General features: G+C 43.6%; 1 protein-coding gene across 1 annotated transcript in view; it reads right to left on the reverse strand.

The window, feature by feature from the left end:
• SCARB2 (scavenger receptor class B member 2) overlaps nucleotides 1-13,851 on the reverse strand; it is a 61,173-nt gene extending 47,322 nt beyond the window's left edge. The window contains exon 1 of the mRNA XM_081053904.1: nucleotides 13,399-13,851. Within this exon, the coding sequence (XP_080910030.1) occupies nucleotides 13,399-13,515 (117 nt within the window). The 5' untranslated portion in view covers nucleotides 13,516-13,851. The remainder of the gene's footprint in view (nucleotides 1-13,398) is intronic.
• Nucleotides 13,852-26,084: the final 12,233 nt, after the last annotated feature.

Here is a 26,084-nt window from a genome sequence, read left to right on the forward strand (position 1 = left end):
CCCACCAATCAACGGGAACACAATGTTTATTAACGTACAGTGTGGTGACTATCGTTAATATTGTGTTGTATATTTGAAAGTTGTTAAGAGAATGTCACCACATGCAGACACAAAAAGGCAACTCTGTGAAGTGATGGATGTGTTAATTAACTTGATTGTGGTTACTATTTCACAATGCATATGCCTGTCAACCATCATGTTGTACACCTTAAATATATATAATTTTTTATTTGTCAATCATGCTTAAATAAAGCTGGGAGGGGAAAATGCTTGTTCGCCAAATATTGGTTAAGTTTTTCTCCTTCCCAGACCTGTTTACTCCTTCCTGCAAAACAAAAACCCTTCTGGCTAACCCTTGAGGTGCCCACATACCATAGGCAGAAGTTCTTTTTGCAAGTCCCACTCCATCTATTGCAATAGTCCTTTCCAATTTGCAATAATCCTTTTAAGTAGTCTCTTCTTACCTAAGTCAGATTTGTTTTTTATTGGAGACTCCTATTGTGCCATGCCACCTATTTTGAATTGACACAGGCAAGAAGTGCTTTAAAAGGTTACACAGACACAAGTGGGAAGGAGGGCTTGGCTAGGATTGTTGTCAGGATTAAATGAGGTCTCAGCAGTGTTAATCTCAGGCCACTCTCAAAATGCTCAATAATCAGGGACTGTGATTTCGAATATTGCCATCTTCAAGTTGGGGGAGAGAGGGTTCTACGACGTGGTTCGAATTAAAAAAGGAATCATGTCACTCTCATTAGTCTGCGCAAATATAGACAACGCAGCAAATGTTAAATAAAAGAGAAAAGCGAAAAGCAAACAAAGTCTTTTGTCATGATCCTCTCTTCTAGCCCTACATATTATTCAGTTTAGGTTGAAACAACAAGGATTTAGCATAAAATCGGAAATAACCAAAATGTTGTACAGGAAAAAAATGACTTAGTAAATTGTGATAATTCATAGGTTGGAGTAGAAAGCAAACATTAAAATTACAAAAACTACACTGAAATAAGAAACATGCTCGCGATCTATATTAAATGGAAAACGCAGGCAACGCAAAATATGTGAATGTGTGGACAAGGCTAACAGATAAATTACAAACATAAAAGCATTAGGGGGGTGAAATATTTTAAAGTGTCAGTCTTTTAGTCTTTTAGTCACGTTCAAAATCTCTAAGCCTCCACACTAAATATCTAATAGCACATATCTCTGTGGAATAGGATTGCAAGAGTTCCTCCATTCTCTCTGCTATGTTTTGCTGCAGTTTGAATTTGTTTCAACAGAAATAAATGATTTCCGGAAGCAGAAAAGAAAAATGTTCCCGTATTATTTTTTTTAAGTAAAAATCTAAGGAAGCAATTCAAATTCTAGAAAATGTTATTAATAGACCCTAAGGGGAAGGAGGAGTAGATACAAAGAGAACCAACTTCATCTAGGCCTTTCTTCTGTTCTTACACAACAAAGGAGAGGCTGATGCCTCATCAGCTGTGGTCAGTTCTCCCACAAGAGCAACCCCTCCCCCACCACACATACACACAAACCAGGCTTTAAAGTATTTCTTTTCCTATTATTGTCAAGATGGTTGATTTAGCATTTTGCGTTCCTCACTCGCTTTTCCTGACAAGCATCACAGTGTGTGGAGAACTTTAGAGTGAGAAAGGATTTGCAATCTCATTTATTTATGAAAATAAAGAACATCACCTCAGGATTATGAACCCTGAAAGAGCCAGTAAATGTGAATGAACAGATGGTTAACTGCCTAAGTTTGTTTTCCCTTGTTTGTATCCAGCGTTCAGGCAACCAGAAATCCAAAGACAAGTGGAAGAGTTTTCAGAAAGGAGGGGAAAATCCTTTCCAGAAAGGAAGGCAAAACTGGCTGTTCTCACAACAGTCTGACTTAAACCTGTTCCTCCAAGCTTCACATGGACTCAGGAAAATTTCAGGATGGACATAAACACTTAGCAGAAAAAAACTGAAAAAAAAAAACTTAACTGAAAAAAAAAAGCAAATGAAAAACCTAACAGTAAAAAACGATCTTGACAGCTTGCCAGTCATACTGATTGCAGATGCTGTTTACAACCTGGGGTTCTGACTATCTGCCTCCACCCCCATCATAGATAGTCTTTATCCTGGCCACTCTCATCTGAGTTAATGCCCACACTAGTCTCGCGCCACCTCTTATTCCTTTCGAATATTGCCCTCAAGAGTGTTGGCTTTTCCTGCACCTTTAATGTGTTCTTTTCCTCCACCCCACATGGCTGATTATTTGCCAAGAAACCCACTGTAAATCTCAGACCGAGTGGGGTGTGTGTGTGTGTGTGTACACACACTAAGTAAGGAAGAAGAGAACAGAGTGAAGTTCATACATACATGCTGCCAACATTTCTAAAACAGTTGCTCCTTATTTTTATCTCCCTCCCCTGACATTCAGCTCAGAGAAAGACAACTGCCATTACTGCCACGGCCAGCTCATGTCGAGTCTCCAGGAGTCAGGTGCTGTGCGAGGACTTTATGTACGTGATCTCTAAGCATTACATCGACCCTGCAAGGTCCCATTTTACAGATAAGAAACTGGTGGCACTGGCTTTCCCAAGCTCACAGAGTTAGTATGTCATGTCAAATCTGACCAAGTCCAGATCTGTGGATTTGCAAAGCCCATATGAGGCCACTCCAGAAGGGGCTACCCTCAGGGCAGAGCTGCCAGATTTAGCTAATAAAAACATGGAATGCCCAAGTATGTCCCAAATATTGCATGGGCTATGTCAAAAATGCTTTAGTTCTTAGGAGATGCATGCGGAAGAATTCAGGGGCAGACTATTGTAATGTCTGCCACTTGCATTCAAACAATTCAAGAAAAAGTATGTATCAGAGAGAGAAGTAAATATGCCAGGAATGTTAACAACTGATAAATACTGTATGAATCAAAATACTGCATGAGACATACTAAGATATTATTTGTTGTTTATCTGAAATTCAAATTTAACTAGGCATTCTGTATTTTATCTGTCAACCCTACCCCAGAGAAACTGTGAAACTGTGGAGAAACCATAACTTGGGTTCTGAGACCTTCCTAGGGAGTCAGCCCTTCCATCTGAAGGAAAACAAACTAGGGCAGCTCTATGAGGTCATGGTGAACTCCCAGGCTGGAACTGACACACGAGGAACTGAGAAAGGAAGACCTGAGCTCTAGAGTTTCCAGGTGGCTGCTCCACCCAGGTTATGCTAATGTGTCCAGACAGCACCTCAACCTCCTGCCACTAGATGGTCCAGAAGAGGGGCTCCACTTTGACCTTAAACTTCTCATTTCTGCTCCAGATCCTCAAGGCATTCAACTATACACACCCTGGGGCTTGCTTTGCCAAGGAAAGACTAACTAGTAATAACGCTAACCTCGAGCCTGGAGACTGCTGGGCACAGGAAGTCATTCATTCCACCCGATACAAGGAGCCAGTTTCCCTGGTACACAAGGAACCCTTTGCTCAGTGTACATGTAAAGCCATGGCTTGGAAACAACTAATCCTCCTCACTAAGGATTCTTCTGTGATGGTGACAGCCACCAGACAAACCATGTAGTCAGCAGGGGTTTCTAGTTATACTAGATTAAAAATCAACGGAAGGTCCTAAATCAGTTTTACAATGTGATTTTGGAGAGTGCTTATTAATTTTAGCCAGAACATGATGCATTTTTAAGCAGAACATGATTAATTTTTCCAGGTGTAATATGGTGGCACTACCGCCAAAAGAAATATTGGAAAGATGATCAAGTTACGTGGTGAATCTGCAGTGCCAACAGCCCAAAACAATCATTTGGACTGAAAAACTTACTTTTCAGTTAATTAGCCAATATGTACATATTGAGCTTTCTATGTGCCTAACAGGCATAGGCTATGTTCTCAAGAAGAAATTCAGCTAAGGACACACAATGGACATGCACGTAACAGTTAGTGAACAATTCTTTGCAAGGACCAGTAAGTCAGCACAAAAGAAGGGTTTATGCCTCAAATTATCTGGATCATTTCAGTTGTATGGATCCTTCCTAAAAATCCCCATCTGTACATCTCATAGCTAACGGGACCAAAAATGGACCAAAAATTATTTTCTCCAATGAATCACTAAATCCTACTGATTTTACCTCTTCTTCTCCATTTCTATTCCTGTGGCCACTGCTTCCCCAGGTTGGACTGTGGCAATACTATGGATAGTCTCCTAACTGGTCTTTCTCCAGTCTTGTTCCTCTCAAATCTATTACCTACCGCAGACCTCCAGAGAGTTCTGTCTAAAGTGTCTATCTGAGCAGACACTCCCCACTGCTCACAGGATAAAGTCCGAGGTCTCTGACCTGCTGTACTAAGCCCTGCCCGATACCTGTCATCATCTGTCATTCCCGATACCTGTCATCATCTGTCATTCCCTGACAGGTACTTTATGCACGAGCAACACTCAACTGCCCATTGTTCCCCAGGTACAGGCTGGACTAGCTGCTTCTGCCAGGAGTTGACATGACTTGAAACAGTCACAAGGCACATGACAGCCAAGTCAACCTGGTAGAGCTCGTTCGGAAGGCAACAGTAGGAGGGTTGTTGAACCAGCTGTCCTGATATCAACCACTTCCAAATGATAAAAATAAGCACTCGGGGACTTGCATTAGGCTTTGATGGGAATAAGTAATACTTTTCTTGAAGAAAACTGTCAGGACTCAAGAGTACTGCTGGTTGTTCTTTTAGTTCAACAGAGTGCTACTTAATAATTAAACATGACTTCAGTATCCATGCTGCCATCTACACAGTCTAAATTCACCCAGAGACAATGCAGACCTCTTTGGACTCTCGATTAATAAAACTCATCAAATATCAAAACGCCAGCTGGTTTTCCTTTGTTTTTTAAAATTTCTCCCTGAAATTAAGCACACCCAATCTAGACTCTTATAGTAATGTAAGTAATTTGCACAGCTTACCTTTTTTATTTTCTGTTAAGATAAAAGGAATAAGCTGCCATTAACATTCTACCCTTATTCTCTGATCTTATTTTAACTCAGGAACAAATGCACTGGCACTTTTTTTTTTATGTTACTACTGTTTAACTCATTTTGCTTTATTGCAACTGTAATAATTTCAGCTACTGTGATCTGACAGTTGAGGTTCAAATGTTAGTTCATGTGTAAGCTGCTACTCTGTCTATAAATTACACACAGAACAACAGGGTGGAACAGCTATCCTGAAAAAACTTCTGCTACAAAGTACCCACTAGAAAAACTTCCAGGTAATTATAAATGTGAAACCAAGGTTGAGAACTGCTGGCCTAAAGAGAAAAACAGCAGCCACCAGATGGACCCTTAATCATAAGGATGAGGTGAAAATCGGGGAAATATATGTGTATGTGGGGGGAGTGGTTGAAGGAGTGAATGGGAAAGAGGATTTTAAGGTGTGAATAAATAAGAAGTATGGACAAAACAATGCCTGGGTTATCTGTGTAACTTGTGGAGCCAGTCTTATTATTTTACAACCTGTTTGGTTGTGATTATATCTCTTAGAGATGAAATAAATGATGTTTCCATTGCTCATTTATATCTGTTTCCCATTCCTTCCATTACTCTTGATTATTAGAAGTACAGTGATAAAAGCAAATATCCTGAAAATGGGACTTGTAAGAATGATTACATTACTCTAACAATGGCATTCTGCCTCTCTCTCTCTCTCTAGACAGGCTATAAAGCTCAGATGCTGGAGGGGCCAGGTGAACAAGGTAAATGAGTGAAGTGGGCACGAGCTTGTACATTTGTTGGCATGTAAACCACTGCAATTGTATTTACTTCTACATAGAAATATGCCCTTGCCCATTTTTATTAAACACCCAACCCTCACTGGCTTTCATTTTCCTTCTTTTGGTAAAGAGGGTCAGATACAAACAAATATTTCTCTACTCTAAGAAAGGCTACTGAGCAAGCATCATGACACAGGACACCTTCACTGGGCCTCAGAGTCAGGAAGCCAACAGGAGGGTGGAAACAGGACGGTGGGAACAGGGAGGGAAGTCCCGTCTAAAGAAGACGCTGCTCAGACTGTGGCCACCCAGGACTGTGTGGGGCCAGCACTGCAGAGCACCCACATGTTTCATGAGAAGCTGGAAATCTAGATTATGGGATGAAGTTTCCAGATCCTAAAGCTATTAATTATTAGTGAGGCAAACATGTGACCAGTGGCCAGAGAGTGGAACAAAAATGTGAAGTTAAACAAGAACAACACTATCATTCCTGAAGACGTAAGTTTTCATCTATTCATCCTTCCATTCATCCAAGCAACACTCATTGACCATATGACATGATATGACATTGAAATTTGTATGACATTGCATTTGTATGACATTGTAGTAAAAGATGATACAAAGTTCGTATTGCAGGACTCTTACCTTCACAGAGAAATTTCAGGCCAGCTTAAATACTAAATTATGTCATGTGGATTAAAAATCCCTGGCAGGGCTGAGGGCAGAGGGGAATTATTCAGTCATTCAATTATGGAGATGCGAATATCATAGTCTAGTTTGATTAGCACGCAGGAAAAGACAGGAGATTCATTCACTAAACCTACGTCACTGAGGGCCCAAACTGCTATCTTTACCACTGGACTCATGGGGAAACTAAAAGGACATGAAAATTTATAACATACAAACCAAAATCCTGGTGGTTTGAAAACATTAATAATACAGTGTCCAAATTGGTCTTACAAAAATATAACAGGCAAATTACGTTATTTTTTTATTATTCTAAAAATAACAATTAATCAAATGAAAACTAGATCAGCAGTTCTCAAAGTGTGGTCCGAGAACCGCTGGGGATCCCCAAGACCCTCTCAGGGGGCCCACAAGGTCAAAACTATTTTCATAATAATACTAAGACATCATTTGACTTTTTCACTGTCTTTCTTTCATGAGTGTAGATAAGAGTTTTCTAGAGGCTACAAGACCTGTAACGATGTCATTGTTCTGACAGCTGATGGGCTATGCACTTGTCTAGTCTTGTGTCTTAAAAATTTATCAGTTTTCATTTCTAATATTGTAAACATTGATAGATATAACCCAGAGAAAATGTAAGTTCTTTGGGGTCCTCAATAATTTTTAAGAGTGTATAGAGGCCTGAGGCCAAAAAGTCTGAATTAGACTGTAAGTTCTGTAAGAGTAGGGACAGCGTCTTGTGTAGGTTATAGTCACAGCTCGTAGCACACTGCCCCGCACGCAGATGGTCCACACTCGGTAAATATTTGCTAAATAAATGAATGAATGCCCAAGTATATACCTACAAGTGCTTTTATTTTATTTTCAATTTTTTTTTATTTTCTTTTTAAGATTTTTATTGGGGAAGGGGAACAGGACTTTATTAGGGAACAGTATGTACTTCCAGGACTTTTTCCAAGTCAAGTTGTTGTCCCTTCAATCTTAGTTGTGGAGGGCGCAGCTCAGCTCCAGGTCCAGTTGCCGTTGTTAGCTGCAGGAGGGCGCAGCTAACCATCCCTTGCAGGAGTCGAACCTGCAACCTTGTGGTTGAGAGGACGCGCTCCAACCTACTGAGCCATCCGGGAGCTCAGTGGCAGCTCCCCTCAGCGTTCAATCTTAGTTGTAGCGGGCGGAGCCCACCATCCCTTGTGGGAGTGGAGGAGTCGAACTAGCAACCTTGTGGTTGACAGCCCCCTGGCCCATGTGCTTTCAGCATTAGGAGCATGGAGCTCCAACTGCCTGAGGCACCGGGCCGGCCCCCTACAAGTGCTTTTAGATACAGACAGCAAAAACCGACAGTCACCTTTATTTTCCTCAGTTGCTTCTAACTAGTTACTAGCTTTGATTAAAAGTGGTCCCTTCATTAGTATATTAGCATATTGTGTGTGTGTGTGTATAAAATATATTTATATATATTACATATCTTGATGATATTGGCCATAAATGCCTAGTCACTTGGACAACATCCTGTGTTTTCATTAATGATCTTATAATCCCACCTGCTGATTCTTCTCTGGGAACAAGCAAATGTCTGGCAGAACAGATGGCCCTGTTGCTATGGCCTGCCAGAATGAAATCTTGCACTTTATTGAACAAGAAAGCAAAAACAGTTTCCACAGGCAAGAACCTGTTCCTCCCTACACCCTAAATCTTACCTTTAATGCAAACTCGCAGAATAGTAGTCATATCCTCAGCTAGAATTGCCATCTCTTTTATGTCAATTATACCTCAACCAAGCTAAAATTATAAATATAGAGTGGGAACAGAAGCACCCCATTGCTGTAAAGGATATGTGTTTTTATATGTGCATAAATAAAATTGTGGAATAATCAATGATATGTTAAGAGGAGTTATCTTTGCTTTATTAATTTTTGTTGTAGCTGACTTTTTATAATGGCATGCATTTCTTTTCTCATAAAAGTAAACAAAAATAAAGAATAAACTACAAAGTCTTCAAAAAAAGCATTGCCATCTCAAGGAGTGATGACACGGGCTAACACAATCCCCGTCCACACTAATCATGGACGTCACAGGTAGCTCTTTAGCCTGAATGCTGTTTCTAAGGAGTCTGATTCCGTTGGGCTGGTGGGGTCTGTCTTTTTAAATCTCCATAAATGATTTATATGCAGTTCTTAGAGCCTAGGGACTACATTGAGAACTGCTGGTTTACCCCGTAGTCTGAATCATTATTAATAATGAATGCACTCATGGTCACTCTGAATTAGTAAGATGTTGAAAGAAACACAACGTAATTTTGATATCACAAGATCAGATTTCTAAAAGCCAGAGAGGAGTTGGATCCTGTTGCTTAGGAGTTAAAGAATCTTGCAAGGATACTGCCTCTGCGTGTAAATCTATTTCTGCTTGTGCTGAGCCAATCATATTAGTCCATGACAAATTTAGAAAAAAGAAACTGAGCGATGAAGCATATTTATGGGCGGCTCAGCAGCTGGAGGGTCACACAGGGCTGGGGCTGAGAAAGCCCCAGATGACTCAACAGCTTGGGCCCACCAAGTAAACAAAGGAAGCTGGTTGGTGGGGAAAGCAGAGGCAGGAGAGGGAGACACAGAGTATGCCTGGGCCCTGCTGACTTGCCAGTTTCTAGTGTCCTCTCCGGAGGACTTATCGTGCTGCGGTCCTCATGCTTAGATTTCTATGAGCTTCCTCACGCAGCTTTAGAAAAAGAAAAAGTCCTGTCTTTCTTGAGCTAGCCTTAGTGGGCTTCAGCTCTTCAGAGACCATTGCTCCTCTTTCATGCCAAGAAGTGGAGAGCAGTGTGGTGTGTGAGGATAGAATTTATTGTCCCAACCAGGAATCTCTGGAAAGGAAAGAGGATACTAGTAATTCTGCCAGGACAACAGTTGTCATAGGCAATGGGCGGTATGGTCATCCTTGGGAAGGGAAATGTGAATTAGGAGACGCAGCTTACACACCTAACCCTGCCCCCTTCCTTTTCATTTAGACTTTTGTAATCTTTCTAGTGTCATATAAATATAAAGGCAATTTGATACCTACCATCACCCATTTAAATATGGACATAATCTCAGTCTCCTTAACTATAAAATAATAGATGAAGTGATGCCTAAAGTTTTTTCTTATTCTACATCTTCATAACTTTGAAAAAAGGCAACTCGGGAGATGAGGTAGATATGCAAGAGGAAGCCCTTTAAGATTATATATATATATAGTCTTTACAAAAAACAGCAATGAAGATATTTTACTAATTTGACTTTTAAAAAAGAAGACCTAAAAAAAAAAAAAAAAAAAAAAAAAAAGAAGTGACCTGCACATATTCACCAATCAATGTTATTTGGTTAAATTATCATAGATTATATTTCTCGAGGCATCAGTAGAACAGCTCTGCAAAAGAGACTAGCTGGTACTCACTTGCCCAGAGTTTCAAGTTCCGGCAAAGGATAAGTATTTGTCCTGTTCATCTCATCCCTGAGACCTAATGCTATTGTCCGTCCTTGGCCTGTGAATAGGAAGCAAAACGTGAACCGTCTCTTTCCTTCTCACTGGTTCCCTCGTCAGCCCATCTCTTATTAGCCAGCCCCAACTCTGGCCAGCTCTGCATCCCCACTTCTGGGAGATGTTCAAACTGTCAGCAAGGCTAAGGCCAAATTTAATATTCTGAAAAGTTGCTCTCAAGCAAAGGTCACATGCCCGTGTCACAGACTCTCAGAAGTTTGGAGCTAGAAGGAACCTTAACTACTATATAAGTTTCAGTTCCTAGAGGAGAAAAGAACAGCCAGAAACGATAATAATCATTAATATTCGGGTATTATGGAAGGGACTGTCCTAGATGCTTTACGTTAATCATTTTATTTCATTCTTGCAACAACCCTAAAGTAGGTATTTTGAGAGGTCCAATAATTTGCTACTCAACTTCTTCAACTTAATCCAAGTATTTGTATTTGATAGAAAAAGGAATTTTAACCATGTTCTATGGATTCTCAGGACACTGTCTTTCAACTAACCGATCCATAGTGCGGCAACAGGCATTCATTGTGTACCTACCTTGTACCAGGCGCTGTGCTAGGTGCCAGGACAATTAGTGGGGTTACCAAATGAAATGAAATGTAACAGAAAATCCTCCCCTTCTAGGCTCTACAGAGGAAAAGAGATTGCTGGGTCTCCGCAAAGCTTGGTTTTCAGGGAAGTCAAAATGCTGGACAGAGAAGCCTGCTTAGCGTTCAGAATACCCCATGGGAAGTGAGTACGGACACTACGGAGGCATTACTATGCCTCATTTGCAATTGAGAAAACTGAAGCAGATACAGCTACAGGGTTTGCCCAATACAAGGCTGTAACCAGTGAGGCTAAGAATGGAACCAACTTGTCTTGGTTCTTTCCACTCCATTCACAGGTCAAAATTAAAATCTCCTTTCAGTCGCCTCTGGTCACTGCAGGCCTCAAGGACGATTATCACTTGAGGCAAAGTCTCCTGGTAGGAATTACGTTACTAAGCTTCTCTCAATTAGCCAAACCTACTTATTTGAATTTCATCCCTTTTCTCTCTTCCCTTTTTGATGTACACAAGCCAGGGCATGGACAATCTTCAAATGAAATAACTAAAAACCGGGAGTATCAGAGTGGATTGTATCACAGCTTTATTAAAGTCGAGTTATGAATGAAGTGTTCCATAATAATACTACTGGAAATAATTACGGCAGCCATAATCGATCACCTGTTCCACGCCTGACAGCCGTGCTGAGTGCCTTACACAAATCACCTCACTCAGTCTCCCAACCACACACACACAGAGGGTTTGTGCATAGCTTGTACAATGTGAGGACGCCCTTCCTGAGAAAAAGAAAATTTTGGATACAGAATTATGTGCAGGGCCTTGGAAGGGCCTGTGCAAGTGAGAGGCCAGAAACTTAAGCTTTGTGAGTTTCAAGATAAATGCAGCATTGTGCCCAAGCCAGCTAACGTCCTTGCTTTTCCAAGGAATGAAACTGAAGCTCAGAGAAGTTAAGTCAAATGCCCAAAGTCAAAAAGCTTGTAAATGGTCAGGCTAGGATTTGAACACAGGGTGTCTGACTTCAAAGCTCATGTATTTTTTCTTGACTTATGTGGCTACTAATAAAAATAAAACTGTTATCATTTACAAAGCCTTAATTATATCCCCTGAAAATTACACCCATTTTCCTTAATAATTCTTATAATCTATTTACAGGAGTCTTTATTTTTTAAGTAATCTATTTACAGGACCCCATTTATACATGGGGTAACCAAGAATCAATAAGGGTTAAGCACCTACCTAGCATAGCCCAAGGTTACCCAGCTAGTACACGGTGCAGCCAGGATTCATGCCCGGGAGTGCTGACCTGCAGAGTCCTAACTCCTTCTCACTATCCCATGCTACCACCCTCAAGTCCCAGCCAAGCTGCCTTACAACCACCTGCTACGCCCCATGAAGTAGAGACCACAGAGCATCTGAGGGCTGGTAATATCTGAGGCACTGGGGCGATCACTCATCTTGGGCTCCCTGAAACAGCCTTTCAAAGCCACACAAAAAAATTCATATACTGACTATAATTGGATTGCTTAACTCTAATCACCCAACAAAAGTTTACATCCTTAAACAATCTTGCTATGCATTTGCAGGTGGACAGGAGTAGAGAAGATTCAGTTCAGTGTTTTTCCTTGAACATTGGTGCTCAGGGAAAACAATGGTCTTTGAGAAGCTCAGACAATGGGCTTCATCTTCCCTTGGCAATGCAAACTTAAAAAAATTAAATTATACTTTCCCATGGTGTTTTGTTGTTGTTGTTTTTAAGTTGCCTTTACTTCAGTAATTGATCACTTTTGGAAACCTCTATTAAAGGAATATGTCTGTTGCCACCTGGAATGAGACAACTTTACTAACAGAGTGCACTAATCAAACTGGAACAGGCCTGGGATTTTTTTATCCAGCCAGCACATAGTGCAAACCAGTGGGAGAATGTAAGCATGTGGTTATGGGTGCTAACAAGAAAGGCGGCTCTGATCATTTTCTTTCTTTCTTTCTTTTTTTTTTAAAGGAAAAAGTGATTTCAGTAACTCTCTCTTGTTCCTCTTTCCACACAGATTGGTGGGTATAGATGAAAGGGCAGAAGAAATGACCACCGGTGAAGTCAAATGATGGAGAAGTCTTCTGAAAGGACTAGCCCTTCAGTCCACTTGTCTAGGGAGAAGAGACAGGTACAGATTCTTTGGACAATCAGTAAATCCATCTTTGCCTGAAGCTTATGGCTATCAGAGAGGGGCAAGAATCGATGGTAACACAAAGCAACAGACTTTTGGTAGAATATATCAAGCCGCTAGGTAGGCAGGTAGGTACAGACTTTAATAGACTGAAATGTCGTCTACCCCCACCCCCAGAGGCCTGGCCTGGCCACCAACTGCTCTGCCCAGCGCAGAAAAGCAAGCACACAATAGACCACACACCGGCTTCTCACCCCCGGCTCCACACCACTTCAAAGGCCACAGCAAGCAGCAAACAAACCTGCCTCTTCTGTGGTGCCTTTCATTTCGTTCTTTCTTCACGAAGTGAGAGGGAAATGAGTTTGGGCCCAACAGAGATTGGGGTGTAGGGAAGGCGGGGGTGGAAGTGGGGGAGATGCTAATGATAGAACATAAGAGAAAGCCTTTGTAAAAGTCTCGATCCACAGTCTTATTTATGATTATAAGGGGAGCACAGCTTTGCATTCCTCTCCGTCCGTCTTTAACCCTTACCGACCCCAAGAAGACAAGCCAGAAAGGAAGGCTCTAGTTCGGAGGGTGTGCGGAGGTGCAGGTCTGCCTTGCACACGGTTCAGCGGGGGGCTGGAAGCGCCCCCCGCCCGAGACGCGAACACAGGGGCGCCCACGCGCGTGCACACACACACACACGCACACACACACACGCACACACACCCCTCACAGCCTTACCTTCTCGATCGTCTGGTCCACGGCCTTCTGGAAGACCCGGGCCACCAGCAGCGTGACGCTGGTCACAAGCAGGAGCAGGGACAGCGTCCCCGCCGCGTAGAAGCAGCACCTCCCCATCCCGCGCGCGGCTCAGCGGCCGGGCGGCGCCGGCGACCGTCCCCACGGGCAGGAGGGCGGGGCCGCGGGAGGACCCGAGGCCGTGGGGCGCCGCAGGCCGGCGGGGGACCAGCCGCTTTGGTTTCGGTTTCCCTCGCTAGGGCACCCGCGGCGCCCGCCCCGCGCGGCTCTGGGGCGCAGGCCGTGACGCTCAGCACCGCTCGCCGCCAGCCCGGGAGGCGACAGCCCGGGAGGCGACAGCCGCAGCTGCGTGGGGAGGCGGGCGGGGCGGGGCGGGGGCTGAGCCCGCAGTCATGTGCCCCGCGCGGGAGGCCGCGATTCGGCCGGCGCCGTCCCGGGCGGCCCCCCGGTGCCCGCGGCTTCCTGACCAGGGCCAGGCCCCGCTGCGCCCGCCTATTCGCCGGGGGCCCCCGCGATGGTCCCGGAAAATCGCTGGTCCCCGTTGGCTCCTTCACTTAGGCCCCTCGGCAGACACGCGCTGAGGGCCTACAAAGTGCCGAGCATCCGGGATGGATAGGACATCCCCCCTGTTCTAGACGAGCTCACAAGTTAGCAGGGACACTGCCACGCCAGTTACAGCGCAGTGTGACACGTGCTCTCACGAGGGGCGTGCGGAGACCTATGCCAACAAGCGCGTCCAGCCCCTGGGCCTGGGACCCCACAGCTGAACTGGGTTTGGGAGGACGTGTAATGCTTTGTCACGTGAGGCGTGTGTGCAAGGGAGGGAAGACGCATTCCGAGGAGAAGAAAAAGGTGTGCTAAGACATTGGGGATGTGGGACAGAGCCCCAGAGCGCAGTGTCCAGGCTCCCAGCCTCACGTGGAAAGGTGCGGGCGCGGGTAGTAGACGGCCAAGAGCTGTGACTAGTTAGTTGGGGAACCAGTTAGCCATCGGCCACTGATATAACTGCAGTGGCCGAGCTAGCAAGCGTGGATTACAGTTAGCAAGGTGGGTTGGTTGGTTGGCAGAGAAGCAGATGGCGGATTGTGGCTAGCAAGTGGGATTAACAAATGCAGATGGCCGACTGCAGATTGTGTGGATCCCACTTCCTGTGTCTCCCAGGCTGCCAGCAAGACTGGGGTGCAAGAGGACCCCTGTTGGGGTACTGGCGGATGTTTGCTTTTGTGTCTCCATCAGCTGCCATCGAGAATATAGTGGTCTGACTCCCCTCTCTATGGCTCCGTGGGTGTTCCTTTTTGGCCTCACCATGTCCTGCGTTGTTGTGCGTGGAGCAGGAGCTGAGAAACCCCTGCATTACAGGGGCTGAAAGAGCAAGACTGTAGAAGGAAAGAAGGATGTTCCTTTTGATTATAGGCTCAGGTGTGCAGAGTATGGAGTGGGAGGTGTTGACCTTCTTGCAGTCAGATTTTGAAAGGCTCTTTGTGTCCCACAGAAGAGTTGGGACTTTATCTCTCAGCAATGGGAGTTGTCAAGAAGCTTCAAGCATGTGGCCCTGACGTTCTCATCAGCTTTGTTCACCATTATGTCCTGGGCACCCAGGCTAAAGCCTGCACACAGCAGAGACTCAATATGTTTTAGTGGAATGAATGTCAACTATATGCCAGGCCTTGCCTAGGTGCTTGCATACACCCACTTATCTAATACTCACTGCAGGCCTGTGAGGATGAGGCTGTTTGCCCCAGTTCCCCCAAAGCAGTGCCAAACAGGAGTGCTGTGCAAAGGATTGATGAGGGAAATGGACAGAGAGCTGGACCTGGGGTGCTTCTGTGACCCTTGTGAAGGAAAGAGGCAAGCAAGGAAGGTTGGGTGGAAGGAAGCCTCTTGTACTCCAGTACAACTCTAAGGAAGTTCAGCAAGGCCCTGGAGGGTCCTGGAGCCAAATTGGCCTATCCCAAGAGTCCAGCAACTGCCAGGCATAGGTCTCTTGTGCTTAGTCATGGGCTGGGAGCAGCCCTAGGAAACTGTCCTCGGCACCCACTTGGAGGTGCATAGCAGAGGACAGATTTCAGAGCTCAGCCTCTGGGGCAGGGCCGTTGGTTACTTACGCTCTGCCCTGGAAGACCTAAGAAGTACATTTGCTTGACCACTCTAGTAGCAGTATTCCCATTTTACACACAAGGAAACCATGGCTCTAAGAGTTAAGTAACCTAACAAGCTCAGCCAGGTGCTAAGCGGTGGATCCCGCCTGGACCAGAATGCCAGCCTAGGGGCCTCCAAGCCCTTGCTTTTTCTGCCTTGTGCATTGCTGCCTCCCAGCTACCATCAATGAGAATCTGGGGACAGGAAGTTCAGCTGGAAGACTTTGCTAAGGACTTGGTGAGATGCCGTGATGCATTAAAAATGGTGGCAAACTCTTTGACACCTGTTGAGAAGTGGGGTCTAAACTTTCTCCCTTTGAATTTGGGCTGGATTTAGTGATTCATTAAATCAATAGATTACAGTGAAAATCACCATATCCTGGAGCCCCTGAAGCTAGGTGATATGCGCCTTGCAACTTCTGCCTGGGCCTCTGGAAATCATTGCTCTTAGAGCCCTGAGCCTCTATTAAGTCAGCTACCCTGAGACCTCCATGCTGGAAAGAACATGGGAGAGACTGCAGAGAGATGCCTTGAGCCTGAAGGAAGAGAGATACCCTGTTGGTCCCCCACTGTCCCCAGCCATTTCAGTCATGGACCCCAGACATGGTGCAAAGTGGTCTCTCCTTATCCTGCCTGAAGTGCAAAGTTAAGGGTTGTTGTATTAAGCCACTAAGTTTTGGCTTAGTGTGTTATTCGGTTTTAGATAACTGGAGCAGATTGTGAGGGCAGGGCTGAGCCTGGGACATTGGTGGTGACAGTGGCTGCCCACTCCCAGCTCTATCCAGCTGCAGCTACTAAAGGTCTTCAGCCCAAGAGAACCAGGTCTGGGTGATATCTGAAATAATTCAAGTCTTCCAAGCCTCATGGCCACGGTGCCTGGGTGGTCTCCAGGCCTCATGCACCCACAATCAGCAGCCGTTCCCTACCCCCAGTCCTGTCCCATCTCTGCTTTAGATTCCAGCTATCTACCTAAGCTCTTCCCTGTGCCCCACTTTGCTTAAGAGGCAGTGCTAGCTCACTCACCTCCACCCCGTCCCCTTCCTAGGCATTGGTGGGGGACTTCTGCAGTCTTTGTGTGTTCTCTCCTTCATTAACTAGAAAAAAGACTTGGTAACGTGCCTGCCCGATTATTCTACCCCTGGCGGTTCACCCTAATATTGAACCCTCCCTCACCCATATCCCAACCAAGACCAGATTTTCTGTGTGTTAGCTCCATTCTGAAGAGCAAACTCCGTAGTTACCCACCCACTCCAGCCCTGGGCCACCATCCTAGTTCAGTCTTCCTTCTCAGGGTTCACTGAGGTCCCTTCTTGCCTCTTGTCTGGACCACTAGGGAGTAACAGACTCTGGAGTTGGAGGGAGGAACCCAGATTTGATAAACACATCTCTGTGTGGGGAGAGCTTCTGAATAGGGTTTCCAACTCAGTTGTCCTCGGTTTACCTTCCCTTTGAGGCTTTCTCACTTGGGCAATACCACTCTGTTGTTCCCACTGTCACATGGTTGGTAAGCTGCTTCTCCTTTAAAAGTCTGGTCCAAACTGGACAAAAACCTCTTTCTTGGTTCCTCTTAGTACAGCTAACCAGACCAGCATTTTAAAAATGTACTAAACACTAACAGAGAACAAAAAGGACCTAATAATGGAAAATACAAACAGCTTTAAAAAACAACTCATGTTCCCCAAATAGCAGTTTCTGTGATTCCACAGCAATTTCTTTCTTATTGTAAGGAGCTGACACAACTTTTTAGCACCTGGCTTGGCTGTCATTGTGTTCAGTTTCATCTTCTTCTCCACTCCCGAGGAAATTTACCCCAAAGCTCCCAAGTTCTCATGCAAATTCCCCAAAGGCCCTTAGTACTCCCTCCTCATTTCTGATCTTCTGCACGTATCACCTCCACTGCTAATTAGCACCAGTAAGTCTTTTTTTGGGGCCATAGAATCATTTCGCTCTACAAGTGAGACTCCACCTCCTCATACAGGGAAGGACCGCTGTGTGGCAAGTATACAGACTAATCACACCCTCTGGCCCTCTGGAGGGTCAGACTCTGGGGCAGAGATTCCTGCTCCTACCGGTTAGATGATGGGGAGGCTGACACCTGGCCGGGAGACAAGCAGGAGTTTTCCTGGTGACCTTGTTACCTTTATACCTAAAATCTGAAACACAAGAACTTTGAGAAGGACAAGTGCCCTTAGGAATGAATGACTGTTGGTGCCTGTTACGAGTTACACAATCATTCAGGAGTCAGAAAGAGCTTCCTTCTCGGACTCTAAGAGAGGCTCCAGGACAACACACTCTCAGATGTGAGGAAAACAGGAAGGGCTCTTTGGGCCCCACCTTAAATTTAGAATATTGATATTATACTCAAAGGAGGTTAATCATATAGTCATTGTGTACTTTTATGTTACAGGGGAAATGTGCTAAATGTAAACATTTAAAATATGCCACAATTTTTACCACCCCATATGGTGAACAATCTCCAAATATGATGGTCAACAAATCTTCCTTTCTTTGTAGGCTTTTGCTGCTCTTCCAATCAAAGGTGGAATGTATTCCTGTCGCCTTAACCCTGGGTTGGCCCTGGGCCCTGCTTTGACTGACAGAATGTGATGGAACACATGATAGTGGCCAATGCCAGGTCTAGGCCTTGAGGGACCTGGCAGCTCCTTCCTTTATGTTCTTGGGATCCAATTGCCATGTTAGAAGGTTGGCTCCTACCACCAGGTGATGAGAGGCCACATGGAGAGGGACCCTGGAGAATGACAGGCCATCAGGGATATCACAGCCCATCTAATTCCCAGATGAATGCAGTCATGTGTACAAGGAGCAGAGATGAGGAACTGTCCCTGCTGAGCCCTGCCCAAACTGCAGAAGTGTGACAAAATGAGAGAATGTGTATTAACTATTTAGTTTTAGGGTGGTTTGTTATGCCATGATAGAGACCGGAAACATCATGTTTTGCTACTTAGTAATTATTTTAATATTCTAGGAGCCTAAACACGAATGGAGGTGAGCCTAGGCCTTGCTTATTTTGTGATTGGGCTGGTTCTAAGAGATTTCTGAAATTCTTGGCTTTCTTACTACTATTTGAAGGTAACATCAACTAGTAGTAGAATGTAACAAGTATCAAGTATCATGTAACAAATAGAATGTAACGAATAACAGGTATCAAGTCACTAAGGTGTGATGTGATAGAATGTAGCATCGCACCTTAGTGATTTGATACTTGTTATTTCTAAATGTTTGTGAAGCATCCTTAACCCTGAGCCATGCAGGCTCCATAAGAAAAATCTCTGCCTCCTCCCTTCTGATCTTACCAATCAGCTCAAACTTATTGCATTTACAGAACTTTTTTTATGAGACAGTTCCAGCTCTCTGGATTAGAGCTTCTTTGCCATGTATATGATAACACTCACAGCATGCCAGAGCAGAAGGAATCTGTGAAATTGCCCGTGAGCCTGTCTGCTGTCTCCTCCAACCTATGGCTTTCCCATTATTATCTTTGTACCTCAAGCTAAAAATATCTTTTCTAGTTTGTTTGGTTTTGGTTGTATTCTGCTTGGGGTTGTAGAAAGGTGAGAATCCTCCTCATCAAATCCTTCTCTCTTTTGTTCCCCTAAGGATGCAGAGATTTTGAAGCACAACCACTAGAAAAAAACAACCTATTTTCCTGGTTCCCGCCCCTTCACTCCCCTGAAGTCACAAGCATAGTCTCTTCTGACAGGATAAAGGGTGGGGGTAAGGGGAGGCAGAGAGGCCAGGAGAAGAAAAGAAATAATGGGCAAAAATATGTCAGCAATATAATCTGCTGCTTGCACATGTGCCAAGCTCAGTGCTGGACACTGGACTTGCATTACTTCATTTAACCCTCACAATGCCCTATGAAGTACATACTCTATCTCTATTTTAAGGATGAGGAAACTGAGGCACAGAGAGCTTGACAAAGAAATCCAAAGTCACATGATGAGTAGGAAGCAAAGGTATTACCGAAACCCAAGCCCATCAGACACTTAAGTCAGGCTCTTAGCCTCTAAACCACTGTTTGGGACTTCCGGCCTTGTGTTTTCTGAGAGCAAAAGGAAAAAAGGAATGAACACTGATGAAAAAGCTGTGCAGTACCAACATTCTTGGTGCCCTGGGCAACCAGGAAGGGCAGTGGGATTGGCATTAGTTGTTTGAGAGAGAGAATACTTCTGCGTGCCTGGACTTGATGTGGGACTAGCATGGGGAGCCAGGAATGACGTGCAGGTTCCCCTCGGCCTCAAGGTAGCAGAAAACATAGTTTCCAATGTAAGTTCTGATGTGAAAAGCATTCTAATCTGTTCTCACTTGAGGTAGTTTGATGGTACCTTCTAGAAGCCAATGAAGTTTGAGTTGTTTGTTCAGATAGCCGTTCCACTCAGTGTGGCAAAGCCAGCATATTATGAAATATCAGGGCAGTCTGATTCCTGCATTATGAAATCAGGGCTAAATAAACAACAGAAGAGTTTACAGTTAAATCATTCTTTCATGATTTGTTCTGTGGGTGGAAGTTGTTTTAAATGAGAAAGTCAAGTTTACTCGATACCTATCTCTGGTGGGGAGAAAGGAGCAATGGGAGTTTAAAGGGGACAGCCTGAGGGTCAGGGCCATCCCGTCAGCCCTGAATGGTGGGGAGCAAGTATTTGGCTGGGGACAGGGCGACATGAGGGTTACAGGTGGGGGTTAAGTGAAAGAAGGCAGACACAAAAGGTCACGGATTGTATGATTCCATTTATGTGAGATATCCAGAATAAGTAAATCCTTAGAGACATAAAGAGATGGGTGGTTGTGAGGGACAGGCATAGGAGGGACCAGGGAGTGACTGCTCAATGGGTGTGGGGGCTTTGGAAGGTTATGAAAAGCTTTGGACTAGTAAAAATGATGGTTGTACAACAATGTGATTGTACTCATGCCACTGAATTGTGCATTTTAAAATGGTTAGTTTTATGTTGTGTGAATTTCACTTCAATAAAAAATATAAATCCCAGAGGAATTATGTAAGAAGATGGGGAAGTATATGAAGGAGATGTATAGATATCCAATACACCCAAGGATTATTTGTTTGTGTCTCATATACGGTTTCTGATTTGAGTGATAGTCACTCTTAGAATATGATCTTTTGAAAATTCAGTAATGGTAAGAGAATTCTAGAAAGTTCTAGCACCTTTTGCCCCAGGGAGAAAATAAAGCAGATAATCAGTCATAAGTACATTCTCTGTTATATAAAAAACAGATTGTCCAAGAGTGGTTCTGGGCGTTTGCTGGGATCAGCTGGGACCTCAGGAGGTCTCTCATTCTCTCAGCAGAGACAGCACCCACACTCAGCTTCCCGTGGGTCTGGTGACTTCCTCTCAGCATTCCTGACGTTCCCATGGGGGACTGTGTATCTCACAGTCTCCAGTGTCCCCAGGTGTAGGGCAGCCAGCATTCTTCGTCAACTTCTATAAAGAGTCAGCACTGTAAATTCAAACTGCCTGGCATTAGGCAATCTGTGTATTCCATTACAAACAAGGCCAAGGCCACTTTCTCACGCTTGCCAGACAGGAAGAGAGATCTGGGGGGGAAGGGCGCAGGGAGAAGCTTTCTAGTCTAGAAACAGAATCCATACACTGTCCAGCAGCTTGACCCTGGTGTTGTGAGTTTTGCTTTACACCAGTAAAGCCTATTCCTTAACCTAGACTGGGTGATACTGGGGAAGTAGTCCCAAACTCTTTATCAATAGGTGACAGCCCTGAAGGGATCTACCCAGTGTACGAATAGCTAAGGGTGAAACCTAAAAAAGAAACTGCACATTTAAAAACAAGGGTCCTGGGCTGTTATCAAAAAACCAAAAAATAGCAAAAGTTGGCAAGACTACGGAGAAAAGGGGACCCTTATGCTTTGTTGGTGAGAATGCAAATTCCTAGAGCCATTACGGAAAACAGGATGGAGGTTCCTCAAAAAATTAAAAATAGAACTACCTTATGACCCAGCAATCCCGCTTTCTGGGTATTTATCCAAAAGAATTGAAATCAGGAGCTAGAAGAGATATCTGCACCCCCACGCATGTTCGTTGCAGCATTGTTCACAATAGCCAAGACATGGAAAAAATCTAAATATCCATCGATGGCTGAATGAACAAGAAATTGTGGTATATACACAATGGACATATAATATTACTCAGCCTTAGAAAAAGAAGGAAAGTCTGACATTTGAGACATGGTTAGGTAGGCCTGGAGGCCATTACGCTAAGTGAAATATGCCAGTCGCAGAAAGACAAATATTACACGGTACCACTTACATGAGGCGTCTAAAACTGTCCAACTCATAGCAGCAGAGAATAGAATGGTGGTTGCCAGGAGCTGTAGGAAGGAGAAACAGGGAGGTATTAGTCAAAGGATACAAAGTTTCAATTACACACCATGAATAAGTGCTAGAAAGCTACTGAACAGCACAGAGCTTATAGGTAACAACACTGTATTGCACACTTAAAAATTTGCTAAGAAAGTAGAGCTTATGTTAAGTGTTCTTATCACACACACACACACACAAAATAATAAAAAGGGTGGAAGAAACTTGTGGAGAAGATGGATATGTATATAGATCATGGTGATCATGGCTGTACTTATCTCCAAACTCATCAAGTTGTATATATTAAACAAGCACAGCTTTTTGTATGTCTACCATATCTCAATAGAGTAGTTTAAAAAAACAAAAAGAATGAGGGTCCTAGCCAAATACACTTTGAGAGGCTGAGCAGGCACAATCTTTCACTTGAAAAATAAATAAATTTTTCACTTGAAAAATACATAAATATTAGATGGTATAAAGCATTGCTTTTCAAATTGAGACTCCAGCTCTTCCAAACACCGTCCACCTTGTGGACTTTGGGGGATTGTCTCTCTGATCATCTGTTTAGTTTTGTTTCTTTCCCCTGCCCCCCACCCCAGCCCTGTCCTGGAGGGGTGTCTCAAATCTTGTGTCATCACCAGATTCTCTAGTCTATAGCACAAACTCATCCTTTCCTTGTTCATGTTGAAAGCCTCTCAAATTCTCTATCTCTACTCTTTCTTATCAAAAGTGAAATATTACCTGTTATATATCAGGGCCTGTTCTAAGGACTTTATTGATATTAATACTTTTCGAAGGACTGAACAAGGGAAGAAACTCCATCGGCTCATGGATATTTCCACCATGGAGGACTGGAAAGCCTCAGCTAAGCAGCTGGTTCTTAGTCAGGAGGAGTTCCAAGCTCAGAAGAAAGGCAGGTGGGGAGAAGTCCAGGCTGATGCAAGGAAATTGGCTGTCTGCGTACAGAGCTTTCTGGCAGGATCAGACTTAGACAAGCAAGCGGGTGCTTCAGACTAACAACAATTTTGCACCCCTTCAACACCATATTTTTATAGATTTGTTAAACATCAAAGGTAAGGTTTTGTGGGGGCTATTGGCAGAGGTCAGCCTCTTTTCAAGTTCAGCTCTGGGACCATATCTGCACACTCATTCAGTTACAAAATGTCCTATAGTTGTTCATGAAACTTATCCTCCTTGGAAACACTTTATTTTAACTGAAGGCTGCTCTTCCGCGGTCTCATACCCAACCTACAAATGGCTTATCCAAGTGTCCCCCTAAACACAGACAGTGCTTTGCCTGAGAAAGTCTTCGGTAACAAAAGTCTTTCCCTCTTGGTACATTTGTAGTGAGTTTTAGGTAATTTGCCTCCTGGAAATGGTTTGACTTAAGGTGAGAGGAATTTAGGAGTTCTGGTTCAGGGAGATGACACTTTTTTTGACACGGTCACCTCTGTACTTGGTATTACTCATTGTTCTAGTGTACTCCATATGTACCTGTCCTCGTCCAGTGTGCTTTTGGTAAGTAGTTCTATACAGAGCACCTTACAGTGGTGTGGGGACAAAGCCCCAGAAAACAGTTTCCAGGCTCTCGGCCTCACATAGAAAGGTGCTGACTCGGGTAGTAAGTGGCCATCAACTGTGATCAGATGGCCAGCAGCTGTGGCTAGTTGGCCGTCAGCTGTAACCCGTAAGCCATTGGCCACTAATATAACGGCTGTGGCTACGCTAGCAAAGAGAATGGGGGCTAGCGAGAAGATGGTGGCTGGCAAGCGCGGACTGCTGTTAGGCAGATTATGTAGATCCTGCTTCCTGTGTCTCCAGCCCAGCCGCCAGCGAGAATATATTGGTTTGACTCCCCTATCTATGGCTCGGTGAGTGTTCCTTTTTGGCCTTACCGTGTCCTGCGTTCTTATGTGGGGAGTGGGAACTGAGACCCCGCAGGCCGCCTCGCAGGACAAATGGCGCAGCGAGCAGGGTCCCCTGCACAACAGGTGGAATACAACTAGATTTCAGCTCTATTTCCTGGTGAACTCTATGAGAACAAGACATGGGTTTTACTTATTTCTGTACCCCAGGAAGTAGTACAGTGGAACACAGAAGATACTCACAAATGTTGGCTGGGAATTTTGATAAAGCTTTCTATTGAGAACCTTTGCGTTTGCTGAAATTTTGAAAGATAGCGGGAGGGAAGGTGAGATGGAGGGAAGGAGGGTGTGGGAGAGAGAGTGATTGATTGATTTTTGGAAAGAAGTTGTGTTTTCAAAACTGCAAGTCTGTGGGGCAGCCGGATGGCTCAGTTTGTTAGAGCGCAGAGCTCTTAACAACTAGGTTGCCGGTTCAATTCCCACAGGGATGGCGGCCAGATGGCCCCCTGCAACAAAGATTGAAAACGGCAACTAGACTTGGAGCTGAGCTGTGCTCTCCACAACTACATTGAAAAACAACGACTGATGGATCCTGGTAAAACACAGTTTCCCAATATTCCCTAAAAAAAACACCCCTTCAAGTCTGTTGTAATTCTCTCTAGCAACAGCCATTGGCTTAATAGTCTCCGTTTTCTCTGAACTGACCTTATTTCACACCTTCTTAGAGATCTGCCTTCTTCTCCCTGTTGGTAAACATTTCTGAAATGATTATAAGAGGATGGATGAAATGCATGTGGGTCACTCTACCAAAAAAGACAACCTGACAATCATAAATCCAATAAAATCCGAATTGGATAATATTTTCTAAGGTATTGTCCTCAGTAGGTAAGTCTGTAGGGTAAACACAAAATACACCAGATAATTAAGTAGATGCTTTCATTCAGGTTATTGCAATGGAAAAAACACTCATTAAGGAGGAGAAAGTCTCAAAGAAATAAGGAGGGTCTGGGATTTTGTAGAAGCAGGTAAACAATAGTCTTGAGAAAGGGTGAAGACAGGTCTTATCTCTGATAGGCAGGGTGCTCCTTTGTGGCTAGCTGGAACACCAGAATGTTGGGAGATTGCTCATTTGCTTTCTGGGAGCACAGGGCTCAGATAAGAAGCTCAACATTGTCAGTGGACTCTGGAGCCCCTTTGTATTTGAGTCCTACTTCCATCACTTAGTAGCTGTGTGTGTGACCTTAGGCAAATTACTTAACCTCTCTGTGTGACCTAAGCTGTGTGACCTTAGGCAAATTACTTAACCTCTCTGTGTCTTCATTTCTTCATCTAAGAAATGGGAATAATAATAGTACTGTGTTTCCCCGAAAATAAGACCTAACCGGACCATAAGCTCTAATGTGTCTTTTGGAGCAAAAATTAATATAAGACCTGGTCTTAATTTACTATTATATACTGGGCCTTATATAATATAATTAATATAATATAATATAATTAATATAATATAATACCGGGTCTTATATTAATTTTTGCTCCAAAAGATGCATTAGAGCTGATGGTCTAGCTAGGTCTTATTTTCAGGGAAACATGGTACTTACCACATGGGGATATTTTTAGGATTAAATCAGATGAAGGCTATAAAGTGCCTGGCACTGTATGAGTGTTCAATAAATATTATTATCATTCATCAGTATTCTGAATAGACAGAAATTAGGTCCACAAAGAGGGACAAAACTTCTTGGTGCTCTTATATCAAACTTTACAAAAGGCAAGAAGCCTCACTCAGTTAAGACAAATTGTTTTTATGGGTCTCTAAAATGTTGATTTAAAGAAATGCTGAATATGTACAAAATGAAATAACTTAGAAAGTTTCTTTTTGAAAAGCTGAATTATAAAGTCAGTTAAACAATACTTAAAACCTTTTTGTGTGTGTATGTGTAAATAATTCTCATTTATATACAATGGACCACTGGAATTTGTTTAAATAAATAGCTTAAGATGATGCCCCATCACTATTTTATTTTGGGGAATGTCAGTCTTTAAAATTGTCTTGTGGCTGATTTAAACAGTAAAATTAAATAAAGCTAAATTTTATTTTGGAAAAATAGCTTTCAAAATATAATTCCAAGCTATTTATCCTTGATAAACTTAAGATGCGCATTGGGGAGGGAAGCGTCTATTGTATGCCAGGGGCAGTGTTAGTCACGCCCCATGTTTTTTTTCCTTTGCAGGAATCCTGTGAGGGAAGGACTATTATTCTTTTTACATTCGAAAAAAAAAAAACTGGGTCTCAGGGAGATTAAATAATTTGCCCAAG

The sequence above is a fragment of the Rhinolophus hipposideros genome (assembly GCF_964194185.1).
Source record: "Rhinolophus hipposideros genome assembly, chromosome: 1".
In the NCBI taxonomy this organism is placed as follows: Eukaryota; Metazoa; Chordata; class Mammalia; order Chiroptera; family Rhinolophidae; genus Rhinolophus; species Rhinolophus hipposideros.